At 37.6% G+C, this 15,887-nt stretch overlaps 1 protein-coding gene across 1 annotated transcript in view; it reads left to right on the top strand.

Moving 5' to 3' along the window:
• MTFR1 (mitochondrial fission regulator 1) overlaps nt 1-15,887 on the top strand; it is a 65,032-nt gene that overhangs the window by 12,884 nt on the left and 36,261 nt on the right. Inside the window, exon 2 of the mRNA XM_025922900.2 lies at nt 11,702-11,844. Coding sequence (XP_025778685.2) covers nt 11,779-11,844 — 66 coding nt within the window. The 5' untranslated portion in view covers nt 11,702-11,778. The remainder of the gene's footprint in view (nt 1-11,701; nt 11,845-15,887) is intronic.

The raw sequence follows: 15,887 nt of genomic DNA, 5'->3' as shown, positions 1-15,887 counted from the left end.
AGGAATTTACTGAGTTTTGCCCCTCAGGTAATTATTTATACACATAATATGCAGGGGGCAGTAATTATTACACAACTTATGAAAATCACCTTTAAAAAATTTATTTAAAAAAAAAAATTTTTTTTCACGTTTATTTATTTTTGGGACAGAGAGAGACAGAGCATGAATGGGGGAGGGGCAGAGAGAGAGGGAGACACAGAATCCGAAACAGGCTCCAGGCTCTGAGCCATCAGCCCAGAGCCCAACGCGGGGCTCGAACTCCCGGACTGCGAGATCGTGACCTGGCTGAAGTCGGACGCTTAACTGACTGCGCCACCCAGGGGCCCCTAAAAAATTTTTTTATTAAAAAATTTTTTTTAATGTTCATTTATTTTTGAGAGACAGAGACAGAGTTCGATCAGGGGAAGGGCAGAGAGAGAGGGAGGCACAGAATCTGAAGCAGGCTCCAGGCTCTGAGCTGTCAGCAGAGTCTGATGCGGGGCTTGAATTCATTAACTGTGAGATCATGACCTGAGCCGAAGTTGGACCCTTAACTGACTGAGCCACCCAGGTGCCCCTGAACAGTTTTTTCAAAAGATTGTTTTTAAATTGATGCCAGAAGGGGTGCCTGGGTGGCTCAGTCGGTTGAGCATCCGACTTTGGCTCAGGTCATCATCTCACAGTTGCTGGGTTCGAGCCCTGCATTGGGCTTTCTGCTGTCTGCTTGGAGCCAGCTTTAGATCCTCTGTCTCCCTGCCTCTCTGCACCTCCCCCGGTCCCTCCCTCCCTCCCTCTCCCTCTCAAAAATAAATAAATATTACAAAATAAAATAAAATTGATGCCATAGTACTTAATTCATTTGCATGGGAGTGCTTAAAATAAAAATAGTTCAAGAAGAAGATATGTAATTATGTCATTCATTATAGTTATATTTCAGAGATCCTCACATGAAAATAGTACACTCTTAGTTCAAATGAATATATAAGACTACTCTAATCTCTTTTATTATTTATTTATTTATTTATTTATTTATTTATTTTTAATGTTTATTTATTTTTGAGAGAGAGAGACAGAGTGTGAGCAGGGAGGGGTAGAGAGAGAAGGAGACACAGGATCTGAAGCAGGCTCCAGGCTCTGAGCTGTCAGCACAGAGCCTGATGTGGGGCTCGAACTCACAAACCGTGAGATCATGACCTGAGCCAAAGTTGGACGCTTAACAACTGAGCCACCCAGGCTCCCCCTCTAATCTCTTTTATATCAGAAAAGTTGACCTCTAAAAATGTTACAGAAAATGCCCTTCAGAAATGTAATTTCGTATATAAAATCTGTCCTTAAAAGAAATATCATCAAGTTGTAATTTGTCTTATTAAACTTTTTATCTGAACAGGTTTTTTTTTTTGGTTGTTGAGAGATGTAGTTTAGGTCATGAGATTTATTCATTTGTGGACTGAAACAAGTATGACTTATACTTTAGATTCTGTGCTAGGCACTGGGAATATAGCAGTGTATTTAATTTTGCATGAACAGTGTAGAATATTAATCCTGAATAATTGCCATTAAATTGTACCCAAGGGTCAAATACTATATCATTATTTTATAGTATGTTCTGATTTAAAGTCTCAACCAGACTGAAGTATAGCAGTGGTCACTAGATTTTAATTTCAAGTTTAATTTCCAGAAAGTAGGGAGGGCATGGCATTGACATAGGATTGACAACTTTTCATTGTGATGAGTAAGGACATTAAAAAAAAAAAAAAAAATCAAGTAACATCCATCTGCTGTCCCCATATCCTAACAGAAAAGGCTTTTTTACACCGAATGTAAGAAGGATATAGTCTCAAAATAAAGGACAGTAACTTCAAATTGAATAAGTTGTTTGGTTTTTTTTTTGTTTGTTTTAATACTTCATGGTCCTTATTTTTCTTTCGCATCATTCTTTGGCACTAGAATGTAGAGTGTCATTGGGGTGCATTGATTTATCTAATCTTTTAGTATTCTGAGAACAGGAAACCTTATTCTAATAAATTAACCAACTGAATAAGAATGTCCTTTTAATCATTTTAGACTCCTTCCACCTCTGCTATAAAATGGTCATACTCCTCTCTCATATTGTAAAGATAATTAAATGGCCATTCTCTTGAATAGTTCCCAAAGACCTTATAAAAATAAGCTCCAGTGTACTGTTGTAGCTTTTAAAGTTTTTGGCATTTTAAATTTAATGACAACATAAATTAATAACAACTTTGCTATTATTACTAACAGGGTTATTGTGAAACTATTTACTGGTAATGAATTTTTTTTTATCATAACTATCTCAAAAGCATACACTGCATTTGTTGAAAGCAGTATTAGTGTTATCTTTGATTTGATTGCCATAAACTTTAATTGGTGTAACTGTACACTCTTATATATTTTTATAGTATTTGTAGAGGGAAGAGAAAGTCTGTTTTCAAGATTTATCTATTTTCATTTAGTCTTGTCTACTGCCCTGCCAATGACCTGTTCTCCTCCTCCCCCAAATAGTTTGCTATTTCTTATAGTCTGTGTCACAGTAGACTAGACTATAAGCTTATATCATCCTCATAAAATTCTTGAAGTTAAATTATGTATGTATTCATACAGAACCTAGAAAACAAAATACAGTCTGATTCTTAGCCATCTTTTTTTAAGCCTTTTTTATTTTGAAGTATGACACACACAAAATGTAATATAAAATGCACAAACATGAATATATAACTCAATAAATTCTTACAAAGCAAATGTCCATGTAATCACTGCCCACATTAAGAAATAGAAAGTTGTATGCACTCTAGAAAGCTCCTTTATGCTCTCCACCAACTATTACCCACTCCCATCGAAAGGTAACCACCATTGTAACTTCTTACGTAGCTTTGTTTTGCCTTTATTATTATTTTTTTTAAAGATTTTAATTTTAAGTAATCTCTACTCTTTTTTTTTTTATGTTTTTATTTTTGAGAGAGAGAGAGAGACAGAGTACAAGCAGGGGAGGGACAGAGAGAGGGAGACATGATCCACAAAGCAGGCTTCAGGCTCTGAACTGTCAGCACGGGGCCCAACGAGGGGCTTGAGCCTGTGAACCACTAGATCATGACCTGAGCTGAAGTTGGATGCTTAACCAATTGAGCCACCCAGGTGCCCCAGGTAATCTCTACACTTAACATGGGGCTCGAAGTTAGAATCCTGAGATCAAGTGTCATATGCTCTACTGACTGAGCCAGCCAGGTGCCTCCTTTTTATTATTATTTTTTAAAGTTTATTTATTTTTTTGAGAGAGCATGAGCAGAGGAGGGGCAGAGAGAGAAGAGAAAATCCCAAGCAGGCTCTGAGCTGTCAGTGTGAAGCCTAACCTGGGACTCAAACTCACGAACTGTGAGATTATGACCTGAGCTGAAACCAAGAGTTGGATGCTTAACCAGCTGAGCCACCCAAGCGCCTCTCCCTTTACTATTATTATTTTTAGCACCTTTGTGATTGATAGTGATGTTTACTTTTTCATTCCTTATACTTGTTATAGGTGCCTTCTCTCAGTAAATTTCATTAGAAGTCAGTCCCTTTTATTTTTTTAATTTTTTTTTTCCCCAAGGAAATAACTACTGGCCTGGATATACTTCTCTGCCTTGACAGTTCTCTGATGCTTTTAAATAGATGATTTTTATATTTTGTCCAGTTTATTTATCCTCTTGGGAGGATGATTTGTCTGAAATTACCTAGTTCACCTATAAGTAGAAGCAAAATGCTTACATAATCTGTTCACATTTGAGATAATGTAGAAAAGATACTGGCTTGCGTCTTAGATGTCCTTCGTTTAATATTTTAATATTAACTTAGCAACTGTTATATTCTGTATACTGAGTGCTGAGATCACTGTGGTGAATAAGATAGTTTTTGGTGATTAAAGTGCTGTGGAGATAAGCAGTTTAGGTACATTGTTTTAATGTGGTATATAGGATAATATTTACAGGAGTATCCTAATCCTGGTCCATCAGGAAAAACTTTGGTCCATCAGGAAGAACCTCTTGGAGGAAGTGATAGCTAAGCTGAAATAAAGGACTAGTAGGACCTAGCTTGATATAGGGAAACTATAGGGAGGTGGAATACTGGATAAAAGAAAAGTCTAGAGAGCCTGTTGAGTTTTTAGAATTATCTGTATGACCAGATCGAAGAGTAGAGTATGAAAGATACAGAGGATAGGAAAGTACAGAGACCAGATATCATAAAGGACTTATTTTGGTATTGAGAATGAATAGAAAGGGGAGAGCAGGGGCGCCTGGGTGGCGCAGTCGGTTAGGCGTCCGACTTCAGCTCGGGTCACGATCTCGCGGTCCGTGAACTCGAGCCCCGCGTCGGGCTCTGGGCTGATGGCTCAGAGCCTGGAGCCTGTTTCAGATTCTGTGCCTCCCTCTCTCTCTGCCCCTCCCCCGTTCATGCTCTGTCTCTCTCTGTCTCAAAAATAAATAAACGCTAAGAAAAAAAAAAAAAGAAAGGGGAGAGCAAAGTTGGTTGGGGGGGGACTATTAACTAGTAGTAGTCTAGTTAATAGATTTTTATGATAGTGTAGGCTTTGGATAACTGGATTGGAATAAAATAGCAATGTAAATGGAATCTGATCTTTTTAGGAGGAAACCTACATCTTGATTGTAGAAAATGAAAGAGAAAGAAGGAATGATTGACGATATGAGTGCCATTTTCTGAGGTAGGGAACACATGAGTAGCAGATTTAGGAAGAAAATTAAGGAGCTTGGTTTTGGATCTTTGGTTTGAGAGCAGATGGGAGAAACCAGAAGGTGGCATGTGATCGAAGCTGACATAGGACAGAAAAGAGGATTTATCTATACAGAGTGGAGCTGATGTAATGAGACCTGTGAGTTGAGGGGGTGTAATCCTGAGCCCTTAGGTGGAAGGAGGGACAGGAGAGAATGGGGACAGAATAGGTGCGGATGTAGGTAAGTGTATGGCATGTGGAGTGGCAGGATGTTGAGGGATTTCCTGTTAGATGATTTCTCTATTATTTGAAGTAGTGTGCTTCATTTTTGCTGAGAAATGATGGAGGAAGGGTTGGAGAGATTTGGATAGCATGAAGAATGCTTGAACAAGCTGCTTGGGGAATGGAAGAGGGGGAAGAGTAAGAAAATATTTGCCTAGAATGCTAGACAGCAGTGAGGGCCCGTTTGATGTCAGAGGTAGCACATTTTTGTAGCAACATCAAAATGTGAGATTTTGTAATTTTTCTAAGGTCCAATTGTAGGAAATGAAGCCTGTTGGATTAATCAAGTTGTGGTTTGTAGAAATAGAGCAGTAGAGTAAGGAGTTGAAAATACTGACACAGAGTGGTTCAAGTGATTTTTGGCTGCATGGGGGTAGAAGAAAGTGAAGGTGGAAAGGGATTGATTAGGTTGATGAAAATTGCAGGGAAGAATAGACCGAAGGTCTCAGTATGGACAAGGTAGGTCAGAGGAGTATCTGAGGGAAAGCTAGAAGGTGAGATTCTTTTTTTCTAGATTTTTTTTTTTAAGTTTATTTCATCTCTATAACCCAAGGTGGCGCTCGAACTCAACCCCTAGATGAAGAGTCGCATGCTCTTCTGACCGAGCCAGCCAGGTGCTCCTAGATTTTGTTTTTAAATGAAAAGTAAACCATACAAAGAAAAGTCCACTTCTACCTGCTCTGGCCATTTTTAAGAGTTTGATGTGTATCTTTCTATAAATAAAAAGGTTGAGGCTTGGGGCATCTGGGTGGTTCAGTTGGTTGAGCATCTGACTTTAGCACAGGTCATGATCTCACGGTTAGTGAGTTTGAGACCTGCATCAGGCTTGCTGCTGTCAGCGCAGAGCCTGCTTCAGATCCTCTGTCTCCCCTTCTCTGCCCCTCCCTCACTTGGGCTCTCTCAAAAATAAACATTAAAAAAAAATGGTTGAAGATTTTTGTTTTTTACAGAAATAAGATCATACTTAACATATTCTTCCTAAAAAAACAAAACATTATTCTTGCTGTATCATGTATATTCCAGCGAGTCATTATATAGACTGTTACTTTTTAAAAAAAATTGAGAATAGTTAACACAACAATGTTACATTACTTTTAGGTGTACAACATAGTGATTCAATAAGTTTATACATTGTGTTATGCTCATCACAGGTGTAATTACCATCTGGACTTCACTCACTTAATAGATGCATAATATTTTCTAATATGAGTATATTGTAATTTAACAATTGTTTTATTGATGAACATTAAGGTTGATCCCAGTTTTGTGGTTAGAAAAAGCACTGTAGACAATATCTTTACACATGTGTTATTACATACAATGCTTTTGAGAGAAATTCCTGAAAGTTGCATAAGTTGGTCAAAGGCTATGTATGGTTTTAAAGCTTTTATTTGAGGTATAACTTACATTAAGGAAAGTATGTAAGGATACATCTTGATAAGTTTCTGTTGGTAGGTGGAGGAAGGACTACAAAGTATCCTCCAAACTGAGAAGACACTTAAGACTGAAAAGCACAACAGGCAACTCCATACAGTTAACACAGAGTTTTATTCTGGGTAACTTACTGACAGGGTTGGTTGGATGATAATCTGGACATCTGTGCAGCTATTCCCTGAAAAGTCCGGATCTTAGCCTACAGATTTTTATAGAATGTGCAGGAGGGCATTTTAGTCTTAGTGAGATCAGAGGGCTTGCAGGCGCTTAATTGACAGCTAACCTTTAACAGACCTTGTGGTGCCATCTGTACTTCAGGAGAGGGAATGACTGTTACCTCTAACAGATTCATGGGAGGCCAAAGCAAGCCTCCTTGGCGGGCATTTCTGAGGGATGCATATTAATCTCCAAGGGGTCAGGAACACATAGCCCCAAGAGAGATCATTGAGCGAGCAGATATGAGCAAGATGAAAGACTAAAGGTAGAGTCAGTATTTTCAACTCTCCTACAGTTTCATAGAATAAACATACCTAAGTGTCTATGTTAAGAGATCAGAGTATTGCCAGCACCCTTAGAAATACCTCTCAGACCTGCCAGTCAGGACCCCTGTCTTCAACAGGAAAACAGAACAAAACAAAACTTGAAAAAAAAAAAAATCTGTGATTAGCTTACTTTTAATTTTACCTGGTTTGGTTCTTTATATGAATGGGCTTACACAGTAATCTCTGGGATGTGTCATGTCTGAATATTAAAATCACCTAGCACTGGCAAATAGAAGATACATTTATTGATTTACTAGTGCTCAGGGGGCCAAAATGCAGAGAAGTTGTTGATTAGGAATAGCTTTGATATAAAGCAAGAGAGTAAGCAAGGAGGAACCCTCTGAGAAGGCTTTGAAGCAGGATTATAAATAGGGAGAGCCCAGTGTCAGTTCAGGAAAGGAGGGGACATTTATCTTTAAGAAGCGTTCTAGAGAGCACAGTGGAGAGGCTTGGAGGAAAGGTTGGCAGTAGGAGGCTACCAACTGACTATGTGACCTCTTTCCTGTGTGTTTCCGTTTAACAAGGACCATTTCTTTTCTTGAAATGTCCTTTTTGTTTCTTTGCTGACAGCACTTCTGTCATTATTTTTCTACTACCCTTTGATCATTTTCCCCCCAGGGGTTTTTATTTTTTATGCTAGTTCCTTAAGTATTTCCTGGGGTTTCTATTCTGGCTTCTTTTCTTAGTCATTCACTCTTAGATTTCATCTCCTTTATCCAAGCCTGTGTTCTCCAATCCTTGGCTCAGATTGCAAAACATCTCTTCTTGGCAAAAATAATTTTAAAATATTAAAAAAAAATCCTATCCATTTGAAAAATGAGCAAAAGATACTTTGGAGAAGATACCAGAATGCTCCCAAGACATGTAAAGAGCCCAGTAGGATGGCTAAAATTTAAAATACCAACAATACGGGGCGCCTGGGTGGCTCAGTCGGTTAGGCATCCGACTTCAGCTTAGGTCACGATCTCACGGTCCGTGAGTTCGAGCCCCGCGTCGGGCTCTGGGCTGATGGCTTGGAGCCTGGAGCCTGCTTCCCATTCTGTGTCTCCCTCTCTCTCTGTCCCTCCCCCGTTCATGCTCTGTCTCTCTCTGTCTCAAAAATAAAATAAACGTTAAAAAAAAAATACCAACAATACGAAGCAAGTATTGACAAAAATTGTAGCACAACTAGAACTCTCTCATTTACTTGCTTATGAGAGTGTCCTTTGGAAAGATGTTAGTTTCTATTAAAGATGTAGCCATATATTTTATTTATATAGATCTTCCTGGACTGATGATGGAGTTCTGTCCCAATAAGCCCATTATAAATTGAAGATACCATAAGTCTAAAATGCATTTAGTACACAGAACTTACTGTATGTCATAGCCTACCCTAGCCTACCTTAAATGTGATGAGAACACATTAGCCTACAGATGGGCAAAATCACCTAATACCATTCTAAAAGTGAAAACAGATTGGTTGTATGGTTTCAGAATGGCTATAAGTCTATGAGTTGTTTACCCTGTGATCACGTGGCTGACTGGGAGCTCTAGTTGCTGTTGCCCAGCATCACGTGAGAGTATCGGCCGTATATTGAAAGCTCAGGAAAAGATCAAAATTCAGAATTTGAAATGTGTTTTCTACTGAATGTGTATTTGCTTTCACACTATTGTAAAGTCAAAAAATTATGAGTTGAACCATTTGTGAGTTGGGACTGTCTGTATATCTTGTGATGTAGCAGTTTTACTTCTGAGCATATCCTCAAGAGAAATGAGTTTTTATGTGTACCTTTCTATGCTATGTGCAAGAATTATTTTAGCACCTTTATTTGTAATAGATAAAAAATGGAAACAACCCAAATATTCATGAACAGTAAATTGGGTAAGTAAATTGTGGTATAGTACATAACAGCAACGAAAAATAACTGATTTACAAAGGATGTGAATTAATCTCACAGACATTGTTAAATGAAAGAAGTCAGACACAAAAGAATACATCGAGTGGGCAAAACTAATAAATGCTCATAAAAGTTAAAATAATGGTAGAGGCGCCTGGGTGACTCAATCAGCTGGGCGTCTGACTCTTGATTTAGGCTCAGGTCATGATCTTGAGGTTTGTGAGACTGATGATCCCTGCGTTGGGCTCTGTGCTGACAAGGCAGAGCCTGCTTGGGTTTCTCTCTCTTCCTTGTGCATGCGAGTGGGGGAGGGACAGAGAGAGGGTGACACAGAATATGAAGTAGGCTCCAGACTCTGAGGTCTGAGCACAGAGCCCGATGCCAGGGCTTGAATCCATGAACCCCAGGATCATGACCTGAGCTGAAGTCAGACGCTTAACTGACTGAGGGACCCAGGCACCTCGTCTCTCTCTCAAAATAAGTAAACTTTTTTTAAAAGTCAGAATAGTGGTTAGAATGGGGGCTTTTGGGGGTCCTGGGGCTCTTGATCTGAGTGGTGGCTACACAGGTCTATATATACATAAAAATTCATCAAGTTGGACTCTTAAAATTTGTGTACTTTTCTGTGTAAGTTACATTTTAAAAAAGTGATAGGCTGAGTTGCTTGACTGACTCAGAAGAGTGTGCGACTCTTAATCTTGGGGTTATTAGTTTGAGCCCCACAAAGGGTGTAGAGATAACTTAAATAATAAAACTTTGGGGTGCCTGGGTGGCTCAGTCGGTTGAGCGCCTGACTTCGGCTCAGGTCATGATCTCGCAGTCCGTGAGTTCAAGCCCCGCATCGGGCTCTGTGCTGACAGCTCAGAGCCTGCAGCCTGTTTCAAATTCTGTGTCTCCCTCTCTTTCTGACCCTCCCCCATTCATGCTGTCTCTCCCTGTCTCAAAAATAAATAAATGTTAAAAAAAAATTAAAAAAAAATAAAACTTTAATAGGATTTTTAAAAAGTTTACTTTGAGAGAGTGGATGCATGTGTGTGTGAGCTTGGGAGGGACAGAGAGAGGGAGAGGAAGAACCCCAAGCAGGCTCTGTGCTAACAGCAAGGCTCAATCTCATGAGCTATGAGATCATGACTTGAGCTGAAATCTAGTCTGACACTTTACTGACTGAGCCACCCACACGCCCCAATAAGTAAAACTTAAAAAAATTTCATCTTCGAGACATCTGGCTGGCTTAGTTGGTAGAACATGTGACTCTTCATCTCAGGGTTGTGAGTTCAAACCCCACATTGGGCATGAGGCCTACTTAAAAAAAAAAGGTAAAAAAATACGTATGTATATATAAAAGTGATAGGTTTTCAAATCTGACATAAAACCATCTTTTTTTCTCCCAGGTAGTTGTTTTTTTTTTTTCCCCCAGCTTTGACATTATTTTTGGACCTTTGCTGTTTTTCTTCCCATTAACTCTCAGAGTATGGCATTCTTACAAGCAGTAATAGATATTGGTAACATTAAAATATATCTGTGTCTCTGTCTCACCAAAGTTCTAGTCATGACCATTTCACAGTTATCAATAAATTATATATTTCTGCCAGTGCTTAGAATTATTACATACTTTCATTTGTCATTAGGACCTGGCTCTTTTCAGTTCATGTTTCACCCAATGTCTGGTATATTTGTGGCACCGTTTATCTCCCCTTCCCCCAATTATTCATAAAGTTTTTTTCAAAGTGTAGACCATAAACTCTTTTTGTGGTCTGTAATGGGATGAGCTTGCATCAGAGTGTAAATCAAATATATTACTAAGTCTACTTAGTAATACCAAGTACTTAGTAATAATAAGTACACCGAACTGTTTTGTTCAGCCATTTTGTTTGTTTTTAATTAAGACTGCTTTGATGAGGAAGCAGTACATTGACATAGTTTTGTTCAAACTGCTTCACTGGAGACCAACACTTTCAGCAGACTGGTTTAGGCTGTATGACGATTTAACAATTTAATTCTATCAGACAGAGGGGCACCTGGGTGGTTCAGTCAGTTGATTATCAGACTCTGGATTTTGACTCAGGTCAAGATCCCAGAGTTGTAGGATCAAGCCTTGTGCCAGCGTGGAGCCTGCTGAAGATTTTCTCTCTTCTTCTGCCCCTCTCACCCACTCCCATGCTCTCTCTGAAAAATTCTATCAGATATATAGTATATTGATGGGGAAGAAGGAGGTGAGTGGCAGGGGTTATATAGTGCCAGAAGTGTGGAAGGACTTTTGTCATTTTTGACCCTGTAGCATCTGAATTCCTGTTCCATATTTCTGGAATTCCTTTATGGCTTTGGTAGGAGGCAGAATCTGTAACTATAGTCAGGTAGATTTGGCCAAGCAAATGCCATCAGTATGGACAGCAACTCAGGAGCCAGTGAGGCAGAAAAGTGAGAACTGGCAGACTGTTCTATTCTGGGAGGGCGGGGGGGGGGGGGGGGAGGGGGGGCAGTAGCAGTTGCAGTGATGTCTTCTCAGGACCAATTCTGCCCCAGTATTGGATGTCTTTCCTGGCTCTGTGTAGCGTATATATCAGTTATCTGTTATATACATTATTATCTACTATATATCTTTTCATAAAAATATTTTCTACTTAAATTACTCATAGTGGGTTTTTATTGCTTCCAACTAAGAAACCTGGCTGGAAAAAAAAAATCATTAAAAAAATACTGTACTATTTATTTAAAGCTGATCACAACAAAATTTGTTTTCTCTTAAGTAAACTACATGCAAAGTTTTAAAATGTTTTAGACTAGACTTTGTGAGACATGTTGCAGACAGCAAAGATTCTAAATAACAATTATTTCATTTTAGTATTTGCATTTTAAAATTTTAGTGTGCTTATTGGACCATGTGCTGCTATGTATGCCTGGAGTACTTGAAATGCAAATTTGGAGAGACTTTGCCATCTAAATGCTTGGCTGGATTAAGCGCCTAATTAGGATGGTTTTTCAACAGGTTGGAGTAAGCATGCAATCGGTGAGTGCTCCAAATTAATTTTTAAAATCCAGACACTTGTATGTTTTAAGATTTTTTTCTGAGAAAGTGAAATAAATCTATATATGACCAACATTTTAAATTCAATATGTTTATTTTAGTCATAGAAGTGAATCTTTACCTAGCATCCTAAGTACTAGAGTAACATTCTGGGTTAAAATGAAAATTTTATTGAAATTTTATTGAAAATGTACCAACATTCATGTGACTGTTAAGGGCAATGCATTTGTTAGTAGTGAGGAAAGAAATACATACATACATATATATATATAAATGAATAAAATATGTTTGGCTAACACTTGACAACCCTGAATGTTGTGTGTAGAATTATTAATATTGAATGCTGTTATAATGTGGTTTATCATACAACTGTTTAAAGTAAAAGGTAAGTCATGTCTCTGAAAATATAACAACTGTAGATATGAAGAAAAAATTAGTATAATATTCTATGCCAAAGAGGTTAGTTCTGATCTTGATTTTTGAAGTGTTTTCTACTGATACATATTTTTTATTTTTAGATCCAGTGTAAAGTTACTAGAGCAGTAGTTCTGCTAGATGTATTTTGTGGAATATTTGTTTTTCATTTTCAAATTCAATGTTTTTCATCTGTAATGTGAAATTAAATTTTGTTTGTTAAAGATATAGGCAGGTTACATAAATTGATTATGGGTATACTTTTTAATACACTACTTTTGCTCCTGTTTTTATTTTGTGTTTTCTCATGTCTTATTAAGAGAAAGTTAAACTTTAAATCCCCCAACCCCTCAACATTACATCTATTTTCTTTGGAGATAAAAAGCAAAGAACCAAATAAAAATACCTTTTTAAATATCTGCATAATTTTAAGATTATTAGTTTGAGGATAAGCAGTAGGAAAATGGTTTGTGAAGTTAATACTATTTTCATCTTTTTCAGTTACATCTTTCTCTGTTTTGGACTTCACTTAAAGTAGCTATATACTGTGTTTCTCATTTGTTATTTACCACCATTTGGCTGTATAGAGTAGATTAACATTTCAGTACCGACAGCAAAATAATTTCTGTTGCTTTCAGAAAGATGGGAGGCTTTCGTAACTTATAATTCCCAAGAAGCCACGCTTTATAATTTATGTTTCTTATTTATTTCCAATTTTAGTAAGAATTACAGTTTAGTGGCGGGGTGCCAGACTGGCTCAGTCAGAAGAGCATGCAGCTCTTGATCTCAGGGTCATGAGTTCAAGCACCACGTTGGGCATAGAGATTACTTAAAAATGATAATTTTTTTAAAAAGTGTAATTTAGAGGAAAGATATAGGTCCTTGATTCAAACAACTCCGGGTCTGAAATTGGTCTCTGCCAGTTACTTTCTTCATCTACAAATTACAGATAGGAACCACTACTGTAGAGTTAGCCTGTGGATTAAAGGACTGTATGTAAAACAGCTACTTCAGTGGCTTGTACATACTATAGCTACATTCAGTAATGGTTAGTTTTCCATAGTTTTGTTGCTCTGTCACTCACCCCCATTCCTGGCCCAGGTCAGGGTGAATGTGACTAATGCTGATGAAGCCAAAGTGTTTAGTTTCAGGAACAGATAACAAACACTTTCTTTAGCTTGTTCGTTTAATTTAGCTTTGTTCATTTGAGGGGTAAAATGTGTGCCTTTCATCAACAAATGGACCAGGTAACAGAACATTAACTTATTCCCTGTATTGTAATCACAGTTAAGGGCTCTTCCTATTAATAGTAACTGAACAAGATTTTATTTTCTAAATGTTTATTTTGAGAGAGAGAGAGTGAGTCAGTCAGTCCCTAGCAGGCTCTATGCTGTGAGCGCAGAGCCCGATGTGGGGCTTGATCTCACAAACCGTGAGATCATGACCTGAGCTGAAATCAAGAGTCAGTTGCTTAACTGACTGAGCCACCCTGGAGACCCCCAAAATTGTTTTTGTATGTAGTGTATAATCATCAACTTTAATGAGTTAATTGAAAATCTATATAAAAACAAGTCTTTTTTCTAACATAAAGCAGTTTGATCCTTGGGAGTTATTTCTTTCTAAGACCTCTTAGTGTGCTGCCTAAGTGTAAGGAAGTGTATAGTCTACCAAGATTTTGCTTTTGGACATCTGAAAATAAAACTTTTTAGTTCCCTCTTTTAGTAATAAATACATATTTTCCCATTGGTTGGATAATGAACTTGATACTAATCAAAGTATTCCAAGAGCAGAAACTACCTTCATCTTTACATGTTTTATCTTCTTAAAAAGAAAAAAAGAAGCTTTGAGATTAGGGATTTGTTTTTGCCATTAGAACAACCGGTGATGATTAGCTCTTTGTATTTCACTGTACATATCAGCACCACTGTATGCAATAGCTCTCACTGATTGGTTCACTATACCTAGTTCTTTTGCATAAATTGTGTACGTTCACCAAACATTTTTTGTTTTACAGGTATAACCACAGTTCTAGCAGATTACTAATTTGCATTAGTAATATATTTCCAGTAATAACTTAAGAATTAAAACCTTGTTTTCCTTTTGTGCTGTGGAGGAAGAAGGTGAATGTGGCTAGGAGTTTAGAGTAAGGAAGAAGAGACTTGAGGAAAGTCTTATCTTTAATTGGGGATTTTGAAATTGTTAATAGAGTTTCATCTTCCTATCTCTACCCCTTCTCCCCAATACACACTTTGGATTTTCCACTGGCTCCCTTGCAGTTAAGGATTTGTACTGTGTTGCATCCTAGACTACTTGAAATTTTGATTAATGATACAGACTTTCTTCCAGAAAAATACTGTGTATGCCCAAAATTTTGCATGTAATTTCAGGGATATGTGGCCCTCAGAATGATGACCTTTGTGTTAATATGAAATAGCTTATCTTGAGAAAAATCTGTTTGTTTAGAATTAAATTTGTACTTTTTCTGCTAAATGCTACCTCTCAAATAGTAATATAGATTAAACTAGTCTATAACAGATGAATTACCACATAAAATTTGAGTACAGTCATCATGATGAGACAGATGATAGCTTCAGATTCCAAGCTCACACTTCAACACTTCTACAATAGCATTTCACAATGTTAAAAAAGAACAAATTGCTTTCTTGTTGTCATCCTCCTCCTTGCTGTCATCACTTTCAAACACTGTTGCTAAATGTTATGGACTGTCATTACTAGACCCAGACATGCAAACACACATGCACACAGATTCATGATTAGATTATTTGTCAGTAGTCATTATAAATAAAGCAAAGCAGAGCTTTTCTGTTTAATAACTATTTAATAATTTTCTAATGGAATTGAATTTTTATTTCTTAAATCAAAGTATCTAGCAGTGGCAGTGTTCTCCTTCCCCCTCTCTTACATCTGAAAAAATACTAATGGCAATTTATCTTTAGAGGAAGTCTTCCCTTCTCCAGTATACTGACAAGACAACAGTTCAGCCACCAGTTAGGGTAGGAGATACACTTGGGCCTTACAGTCTCCCAGTGCACAGATGGTGACTTTTCAGTACCATCTGTTCATTATTTCTTCACAGCCATTTACAATTTCTCCCACTCCATGAGGGCTGAATAGAAAAAATAAAGTAGGACCTAGTTTTAGAGTTCCTGAAAGTTAGCTGCTCTTTCCCCTCACTTTTTCCTACAGTTGAGTAAAGGTTTTATGACTCTTCTTCTTTCTCAATATTCCAGTCATTAGCTTACATAGACCTTTCTTCATATCTCTGGTGCTACGTGCCATGCAATTCCCAGGTAACAGAAAAGCATTGTTAGTCTACTGCATATACTTGAAAAAAATCACATAAAGCGATCTGTTTTTATTTCCTTTAACTTTGTATAAAAATCCTGAGTAGTCTACTTAGTCCTTATAAGTAAAAGCTGAATCTCTGGCCACCTTCACTTGTAGACGTCACCTGGTATTCTTTCCTCCTGATATTAAGCAGATGGGAAGATAATAGTTGAAACTTAGCCCTGAAGCATGCATAGCAAGGAATGCTAAAAGTTGGCAGAAACATTAGTCCCTGACCTTGGCAAATCCTTTTCAAATTTTTC

This window comes from Puma concolor, chromosome F2, assembly GCF_028749965.1.
Source record: "Puma concolor isolate L17-30 chromosome F2, mPumCon1.1.hap2, whole genome shotgun sequence".
Taxonomy (NCBI): Eukaryota; Metazoa; Chordata; class Mammalia; order Carnivora; family Felidae; genus Puma; species Puma concolor.
This window is presented reverse-complemented; position numbering and strand designations above follow the sequence as displayed.